The following is a 10,112-nucleotide window of genomic DNA, read 5'->3' as shown; positions in this document are numbered from 1 at the left end:
TTGCAAGCTACTCAGGGTCACCTTGCATGGCCCCTTGTGGCTATGTAAATGTGGAGTAAACAAGTCAGTGCTAATTGCTGCGTTGAGTTACTCTGCCCCAGAAGTGAGTTACATGGGTATGAGTCAAAATTCTATGCCTCCATAGGGAATGTGAAACGAGGAGAAATATGTTAATTTCTTCCTGTTTTGTCCTCTTTCTATGTGTGCTGCGTTCTGCAGCACACATAGAAAGAGGGTAATTGCCTCTGAGGATTGTTTCTGTGCAGGAAGGTGTCCCTTCCTGCACTAAAACAATCCTGCCTACAATGCAGGCAGGTTGCTGCATTGGCGTTTCTTGCTCAAAAGTGTGCCAGTGCTAGGAAAAGACAGGAGTGCACAATACAATGTTAAATATGGCACAGTCCTGCCCTTTCCCTTTTACGCAGCGCAGTAAGGTGACTTGCTGCATTGCCTTGCATTAAGTTTTGGAAATTATGGCCCTCTATATGTTTAGAAGGATGGCTACTGGAGGAAGAACATATGCTCAATGTCCCTATTACCCATTTGCTGAATTTCATGTAAAATTACATTTTTTGTGCCAGATCATTATGGTTACATGCAGATTTAAATGTGAGCTCTCCTGAAGTAAGAAAATATAATAGTCATTCAAAATTCAGAATTATGCCTTATATCCTTTTCACCTTTTTTCTTTTTGCCACTCCACGTCCCATCATATAATCCTTTGTATTCTTCTCAGATCTGAACACAATTATGTAGCATTTTGGTAAAAATATGCAAAAAACCAAGGAAGAGCTTGATGACAAGATGGCAAAAATCTCCATGGCCACCATGTACTCGCCCTTGGTGCTGAGATAGGCAGGAATAAATGATAGCCAGACGCTGAGAAAGGCAAGCATGCTGAAGGTGATGAACTTAGCCTCATTGAAGTTGTTGGGAAGTTTTCTGGCCAAGAAGGCAACTATAAAACTGATAGTTGCCAGAAATCCAAGATATCCCAGCATGCACCAGAAAGCAATAGGTGAACCCTCATTGCATTCAATGATAATCTTTCCAGGATAAGTTTGAGTGTTATTTTCAGAGAAAGGAGGGAAAAAAATCAACCAACAGACACAGAGAAGAACCTGGATGAGCGTGCCAACACCAATCACTGTGTAGGACAGCATGGGTCCAGCATATTTTTGTAATCTACTGTTGGGTTTGGTGGCTTTGAAGGCAATGACAACCATGATGGTTCTGGCCAAGATGCAAGAGACACAAAAAGCAAAAGTGACTCCAAAAGCAGCTTGGCGCAGGAGGCATTTTTCTGTGGTGGGATATCCAATGAAAGTCAAAGAAGAGAGAAAGCACAAGATGATAGAAATAAGCAGTAAGCCGCTAAGTTTAGAATTACTTGCTTTGACGACAGGAGTGTTCTTGCAATACATAAAGAGTCCCAAAATAATAGCAGGGATCACCGATAATGAAATGCTGGTTGCTGCCAAGATGGCTCCAAATGTTTTCATATAGGAGAGAAACTCGGTAATCTTTGGGATGCATTGGACTTGCTTCTCATTGGGCCACTGATTCCATGGGCATTTAAAGCATTCAATGGCATCTTAAAAAGGAAAATAATCACATCAGAGCTCTTATCCTGAGGAAGTGAACATCATATTTCAAATTTCCTCGGTTACTTATTCTCTTACCAGTTTGGTTAGAGATCTCCCCGAGTACACACGGGACACACTGGAAGCAGCAAATAGGCTTTCCTGGTATCGTTACTTTTCTATATCCAGTGGGACAACTTGGATTACACACAGAGGGAGGGACCTGGAAAGCGAAACAAGGTCATTGATTAGAGGTGAATGTAAAATGTGACATGGACAAATATTGTATTGTAGCTTTTGCATTGGCCCATATTGAGTTACTTTATTATAGAAAAGAAAGTATAGATAGAAGGAGAAATTGGAAAACAAGAAAAAACACAGGAGGTGAGCGGGTTTTTCGCAAGAGAATTTTAATAAGGCCCTCTTACAGGGTGGGCCACCGGGTGGTCTGGATATTGACTCTGCCTGTGACGCTTTGGATAGACGTATCACGGAGGCACTCGATAGTAACGCACCGTGGTCTACAAAGGCGTCAGGGAGAGAAGCAAAATCTGCCCCCTGGTTCGGGGATGAACTTAGAATGGCAAAGGCAGCCTGTACATGGCTTGAAAGACGTTGAAGAAGAGACTTCTCAGCTATTGTTAGGAGTGAACACAAAGCCAGTCTCAAGTGCTATCATGCCCTTATTAGAAAGACTCGGGCTTCCTACTATAAGGAGAGGCTCGAGATAGCGGAGAATTAGGTTAAAGAGTTGTTCACTGTTTTTAAAGCGATATCCTCCCTGGGTAATATTGCAGTGCCCATTACAGGCTCAGTGGAGTCCTGCAATTGGGTGGCAGACTTCTTTGCGGAGAAGGTAGAGAAGATTTACTCCACCTTCCCGGTCTCTGCACGTGAGGGGTGCATGGATGTTGACGTTTCTGTCAACATAATGGGGATAGAATGCCTTGATACATTCATCGCTCCATCCCATGACACCCTAAATAAGATAGCCACCAGCATTAGGTCTGGCTCTCCTAGAGACCCTATAACTCACAAGGTGCTGAGAGGGAGCACTGAGTCCCTCGAGCCCTGCATTAGACATCTCTTAGAGCGCTTCTTCAGCTCAGGTACTGTCCCAAAAAAATGAAAGGAGGCTGTTGTTCTCCCTTTAAAAAAGAAACCTGATGTCAGCATGGACCAATTGGACAATTTGCGCCCTATTTCGCTATTACCATACTTTGCGAAAATTGCAGAAAACGTAGTCAACATCCAACTGACGGCCCACATCAGTAAACATAGTTTACTTCACCCTACCCAGTCTGGCTTTCGAGCACCTTATTCAACCGAATCGGCTTTGCTCCTTTTTGTGGAGTCCATTCGAAAACCTGTTGATGAGGGACAGACGGAGGCCTTAATTCTATTAGATTTAAGTGCCGCATTTGACACTGTGGCCCAACAGACGTTGCTACAGTGTCTTAGAAAGGGAGGTGTGGTTGGCAAGGCTCTGAAATGGATGGAATCTTTTCTGCAAGATCGTAGTTTCCACGTTGCTCAGGGACCCCATCTCTCAAAAAACATCAAGCTGAAACAGGGTGTGCCACAGGGGTCCACCCTCAGCCCGACCCTATTTAATCTCTATGTCACTCCGGTGGCAGAGATTTCGGAAAAAGTTGGGGTCAAAGTCGTGTCCTATGCTGACTACACTCAACTGGTGGTGTCCCTAACACAAGCAGATGAGAAGACAGCCATTAATTTTACAACATGTTTGCAAGAATTGGGGGCCTGGATGGCTAACAATTGCCTTAAATTAAATGGGAACAAAACGGAGGTGTTGGTGGTAGGCAAAGTCCCTTCAGTGTGGCCGTCGGCTTGGTGGCCACAGACTTTGGGCCCTACCCCCATGCCCAGGGAACAAGTTAGGAACTTAGGGGTGTGGCTTGACACCAAGCTCTCGTTTGAGCACCACACCAGGCGAGTGGCAGGCACATGCTTTGGAGTCCTGCGTGGACTCCGGAAGACCCTGGACTTGTTGCCTACCTCAGCCAGGAAAACCATGGTCCATGCCTTGGTGACATCGAGGCTGGACTACGGAAATGTACTATACCTGGGAGCAAATGTCAAATGTATACCGAGGCTCCAACGTATCCAGAACGCAGCAGCTCGCTTGGTTCTGATGCTACCCAAGAGAGCCCTTTCTAAGAGGGCCTTGATCTCCCTGCACTGGCTTCCGATCAAGGAGCGAATTCTGTTTATGGCTCTTTGTGCTAGCCATCGGATTCTACAAAGGAAGGGGCCCACCTACTTACACAACCTCTTAACCCCTTATTCCCCCACCCGTCAATTAAGATCGAGTGGGACGGGGCAGGTTAGCATCCGTACCATCAGGAGGGCAAGGATGGGCGGTCGCTCCTTTCACTTTTTGGCGTCACAGCAGTGGAACAAACTCCCTTGGGGGCTGCGGATGGAGGCTTCGGAGACTACCTTTCGCAAGGAGCTGAAAACTCACCTTTTCCCCTCAGATTAAGCCATTTGTCTTCTTTTCACCTAGTTCAGGGTCTTTCGGGATGTGGCTCTTAGGTTTGTACTGCAGCGCGGGGACACACTAGCCTAGTGTAACCAGGCGCTTTATAAAATTGAGTATTATTATTATTATTAGTATAAGGTCAAAATGTTGCAAAATATGAACCTTCAGTAGGGTAGGTATTTTATTAGAAGCGGGAAGCATTGGGGACTCAACAAATGTTCTGCTGGCTGCCATTTGATAGCTCAATTGCTGTTGACAGCTGATTTATGGCCTGATTTAGATATTGGCAGATGGGATACTCCATCACAAATATGACAGACATCCCATCTTCCGTATCGCAAGTGCAGTATATCCTATGGCACTTGTAATACAGCACTCTGGGTATATGTCACATTTATGATGGAGTATCCCATCAGTCAACATCTAAATCATCCCTTACTCTAGTAGAATTTATGGTAATATTATCACAGCAGCATTACTCTACTTAGTATTCAGTGTGACATTATTCAGATTGGTACTTGACCCTCAACATTTAACCCTTAACACTAAAGCTGTGGTTTTACATTTGCTAACTTTCCATTGTAAAATTAGAGCTGGATACAAGTTCTTCAAGATAAGTTGAGTTTATTAGTGGCAAGATCCCTATGGTATTGCCTGGAGGCCAGCTCAGTTCCAACTTCTCAGGAGTATCACCACAAATAAAAGAAAGGGAAACACTGCAAGCTGTGAGTTTTCTCGCTTGGCTTTAAGTTACAACGCATCCACAATTTGGAGAAAATACAGGGACTGGGGAACTTAAAGTTGTGATTATTATCATTGATTCTGTGTGAATTACAAAAACTCTAAAAGACAGTATATATGTGATCCTTCTTTAACCACTTAGGGGACGATTCCGATCCTGGAAAACCGGGTACGAATCGTCGGACGGAGCGTTTTCTCCGTCCGACTCGTACCCGGGAAAAATACCTTACAAACATGCAAGTACGATTCATACGGAAACACCATTTCCGTACGAATCGTAACAAACACCGACCGGCATAAAAATACCCACAATTCGGATCCGGGACACCGCGGACGCGACATTCGCATGGAGTCAGGCAGCGTTTTACGGATCAGCAAGTACGATTCGTACCCACAGCACTTCGCACAGCAATATTTTTACGGGACCCAAAAAGTGCCGGAAAAGCTAAGTACGCCGCGATGCACGATGAAAAGGGGGCCCGCTACGTGCTGGGGGTACGCACCGTACATGCGGGGGGGTGGGGGTACGCTCCGTAACTACACGGGGTGAGGGTACGCTCCGTACCTACACGGGGTGGGGGTACGATCCGTACCTACAAGGGGTGGGGGTACGCACCGTACATTCGGGGGGTACACACCGTACATGTGGTGCGTACAGGTACGGGGCTGTGGTACGGAGGTGGGGTACGGCGCATACACGTATGAGTGCTGGGGTACGGTGTGTACATGGGGGGCTGGGGGTACGGCGCGTACTTGGGGGGTGGGCTGGGGGGGTGTTCGGGGCGTATGCGGGCACATGTTTGGACGTCTCCATGGTTGCTATAGAAGTTCGCTCCGGACGGTCTTTTTTCCATACGGTTGTGCATTCGGACGGACGGGACTGATCGTACTTGCGCGCTCGGACTTCAGATTACCGATTCATACGTAAAACTGTCCGGGGAACGTGTCGGACGCTTTTTCCGACCCGAGGACGTGTCGTGGACTTTTCCCAATGCGATTCGTATGGATTTTTTTACAGTACGCGCCGAACACCCCCCCAGCCCCCCCATATGTACGCGCCGTACCCCCAGCACCCCCCGTATGTACGCGCCGTACCCCCAGCGCCCCACCCCCTGCGGATGGACGCGCCATACCCCCAACCCCCCCCGCGGATGGACATGACGTACCCCCAGCCCCCCCACGGATGGACGCGCTGTGCCCCTAGCCCCCCCGCGGATGGACGCGCCGTACCCCCAGCCCCCCCACGGATGGACGCGCCGTACCCCCAGCCCACCCGTGTATGTACGGAGCGTACCCCCACCCGTGTATGTACGGAGCGTACCCCCACCTGTGTATGTATGGAGCGTACACCCACCCCGTATGTACGGAGCGTACCCCCACCCGTGTATGTATGGAGCATACCCCCACCCCCGTATGTACGGAGCATACCCCCACCCGTGTATGTACGGAGCGTACCCCCACCCGTGTATGTACGGAGCATACCCCCACCCGTGTATGTACGGAGCGTACCCCCGCCTGTGTATGTATGCAGCATACCCCCACCCGTGTATGTACGGAGCGTACCCCCACCCGTGTATGTACGGAGCGTACCCCCACCCGTGTATGTACAGAGTGTACCCCCACCCCCGTATGTACGGAGCATACCCCCACCCGTGTATGTACAAAGCGTGCCCCCACCCATGTATGTACGGAGCGTACCCCCACCCATGTATGTACGGAGCGTACCCCCACCCGTGTATGTACAGAGCGTACCCCGACCCTTGTATGTACGGAGCGTACCCCCACCCCTGTATATACAGAGCTTACCCCCACCAGTGTATGTATGGAGCGTACCCCCACCCGTGTTTGTACGGAGCATACCCCCACCCCCGTATGTACGGAGCGGACCTGCACCATACATACGGGGGTGGGGGTACGCTCCGTACATACAGGGGTGGGGGTACACTCCGTACATACACGGGTGGGGGTACGCTCCGTACATACATGGGTGGGCTGGGGGTACGGCGCATCCATCCGCGGGGGGGCTGGGGATATGGCACGTCCATCCGCGGAGGGGGGCTGGGGGTACGGTGCATACATATGGGGGGCTGGGGGTACGGCGCGTACATACGGGGGTGCTGGGGGGTACGGCGCGTACATACGGAGGGGCTGGGGGGGGTGTTCGGCGCATACCGGGCCCCCTTTTCCTCACGCTTCGCGGCGTACTTAGCTTTTCCGGCACTTTTTGGGTGCCGTAAAAATCTTGCCGTCCGGAGTGCTGTCGGTACGAATCGTACTTGCTGGTACGTTAAAAGCTGCCTAACTACGTACAGATGACGCGTATGCGCTGTCCCGGATCACATTTGTATGTATTTTTTCGTCGGTCGGTGTTTTTTCTGATTCGTACGGAAATGGTGTATTTACAACGATATTTAGGATTCAATATTTTTGTGCTTATAGTCCTGGCTCGCTTTGTCAGAGTGTTCTCAACTATGTATTATCCGGGAAATTAATTATTCTTGCCTTTTCTACGCTGGTTTTGGGATCTATTTATGGCCCATTTGTCCCGGGAATGCTCTTTTTAGCTCAGAATGTACTAATTGTGATCTGTATGGTTGTTTCTTTTATGGCTTTACCAACCGAAATAAAGAATTTGATTGATTTGTGTATCTTATTGTAGAATCTGTGGCTCGCAATGTTTTACATGTAGAATTCTAGTGACTGCAAATTTTGTGTAGCTATCCTCCTCTTCTAGGTCACAATGAGTGCATTTTACAGCACCAGATATAGCCTGGCTAGACCTTCAACTGGTTACAGAATGGATTCTATCACCCAGGCTCAATAAGGGAATTCTGTTGCTGCACACAGAGGATAGCCTATTGTTTAGATAATGAATGATATCCTAAACTGAGTGTGCTGATTGCTCCAACAGCTGTAGTTCATAACCCAGGTGGACTCTGTGAAGACATGATAAGAGTTTTGAGAGTTTAATGAAGCACTGCCACCCCAACTCTGCATGCCAGATGCACCTGTGCTTGATGCTATCTGATTGATGTTAGCCTTGTGACCTGTGGCAAACATGTACCTTTGCCCCGGAAAGGAGCCAGACTTGCTTGGGATTTTTTCTTAGGCAAAGAAAAAAACCAACATGTATTTAGCTCCTGGTTGGGTCCCAGAACTGTGTATCTGTGTCCGCCCAAGGAGCCAGAAGCTGTTTGGAAGTTTCTCTTTTCTTAAGAACAATGATTCTCACATACAGGCAAATAAATGAACCAGAAAGTGAGGGCTGGAAGGAGAGGGGCTGGGAACAATTCTAGTCCCTCCCCTTTCAGTCCCTATCTCCTAGTTCATTTATTGTTTTGGAGAATTGGAAGGGATTGTGGGAAGAAGGGTGGGAGGGATTAGGGTGCTCTTCCTGCCTTCCCTTTCCCCTCCCTTATTAATTCCAAAACAAATGGATTGGGCTGCTGAATGTGGCTAGGAAGGGGCTGGGGATATTAATACTTTCCCTTAGCCTCTTGGCTAGCCTGTTTACAGGCTAAATCCTGTGTAAGGCCCTAGAAAGAGCTAAGGAATCCTTTTGTTATGAGATGTTTTTGGTAATACCATATTAGCTGGAGATCCTCAATCACACATGACTGGGATCAAAGCAGTATTTCACTCATTGATTGTGGCATAATGCAAAGAAAAGGCTACCATATCAGACCTATTCTCTGTGTTCTTCATTGGCTCCTCTTACAAGCTAGGTAATCTTTCAAGCTCTGTCTCCCTGTTCATAAGGATGTTCAGAAGCTGATTCATGGTAGCTGTCTATCTTACCTAGCAGAGTTTGTAAATGTTTCAGGATGACCCAAAGGTTTGACATGTAGCCACTCTCTACTGTTCCTAAATTAAAATTTGCATTAGCAAAGAATCAATCCTTCTCTGGTGCAATGGTAGAGCATGGAACTTTTTACCTGTCATTCTTGGATAGCTCGCATCTCTACTTGAGAACTTAAAAACACATTTGTTCAAAATCATTTGTTCAAAACATATTCTTCAAAAAATTCCTGACACAAAGACAAACTAATCCAAATTTTCACCCCCTCTCAACCAAACCAGTTTTCCATCTTTTATTTGTACTGTCACCTATCTGTTAATCAGTCTCATTATTCCTTCTAGAAGATCTGACTTGATTGCCCCTTACAAACTCCTGGATCAATTTTATTGGTTATCTGCACCTACCCTTTCTCGGTGAATCCTTTACTCATAGTTATTGGGTACCTTTCCTGTTCTTGGTTGAGCTATATAAATATTTAAATTTTAAAAATACCTACCAATGAGGCAGCTTAGCAGTGAGCTTAATTCAGGAGTTCGCCAGTGATCAGGAGGGATTGAGCACTGGCAAACTCCCTCTCACCACCCTCACAATGAAAAGAAAATTATACCCCATAGAGGAACCAAATTGTAAATTGGCTCTGGGTTTAGCAAAAACATGCTGCCATATATACATCTCATAAAGGGCATTCTGGCGACTCTCTTCCATGATATATTTATACACCAATAGTGGTTCCAAATAAGGCAGTAGTAACACAGTCCTTTATGCCCAAAGTGGTATAATTAACTTGATTGGGATTACATAATATTTAAACTTTTGCAATTCACGATACTATACAAATCTGAGCCATTCTACTTGCACCTCTTAATACCAAAATAAGAGGCATTTAATGCAGTGGCATAGCCCCCCATTCTAGCAGCTTTTGTGGATGCTGCCACTTTGCCTGATGGACTGGTGAACTGTGTCCCATTAGAATATTGAGCAGTTGTTTATAGACCTCTAATGTCTGCAGCTTTGTGACAATTGAGGCACTCTATGACAGGTGGGCACAGTACAGGCTAGCATGCACAGTGAAGGTAACACAGAAAGAGAAATGATGAAAATAGGAGAAAACACAGTGAGGGGGAAACTGAACAGTGAGCATGACATAAAAGAAAGAATTAAAAAAAGATGTGTTGGTAGGCTGATAGAGGTAACAGGAGTGGGAAGGAAAAAGGAAGAAAAAGTTAAAGGTAGGAGGGGATAGTGAAAAACAAGAAGGGTGAAAGAAGGAGTGAATGGAATGATGAAAGGATGAAAAGATAAGACAGTGACAGGATCACTAAACTAAAGTATTAATAGATTGAAGGACATAAGAATGGCAGATGAGTGAAATTATGGAGCAAGGAAGAGTGAAATAATGGATGGGTTAATGTGTAGATACATGGGTATAATATTCGGTGAAAGAATGGATGGAAGGCTGAATGAATGGATGGATGAATGGGCT

General features: G+C 46.6%; 1 protein-coding gene across 1 annotated transcript in view; it reads right to left on the bottom strand.

The window, feature by feature from the left end:
* Positions 1–665: 665 nt before the first annotated feature.
* Positions 666–10,112, bottom strand: part of LOC146782752 (extracellular calcium-sensing receptor-like) — a 90,602-nt gene continuing 81,155 nt past the window's right edge. Inside the window, exons 5-6 of the mRNA XM_085637227.1 lie at positions 1,683–1,806; positions 666–1,594 (exon numbers count right to left, since the gene is read on the bottom strand). Of these exons, the coding sequence (XP_085493353.1) occupies positions 666–1,594; positions 1,683–1,806 (1,053 nt within the window). The remainder of the gene's footprint in view (positions 1,595–1,682; positions 1,807–10,112) is intronic.

Source organism: Triturus cristatus, chromosome 12 (assembly GCF_964204655.1).
Source record: "Triturus cristatus chromosome 12, aTriCri1.1, whole genome shotgun sequence".
Classification (NCBI taxonomy): domain Eukaryota; kingdom Metazoa; phylum Chordata; class Amphibia; order Caudata; family Salamandridae; genus Triturus; species Triturus cristatus.
This window is presented reverse-complemented; position numbering and strand designations above follow the sequence as displayed.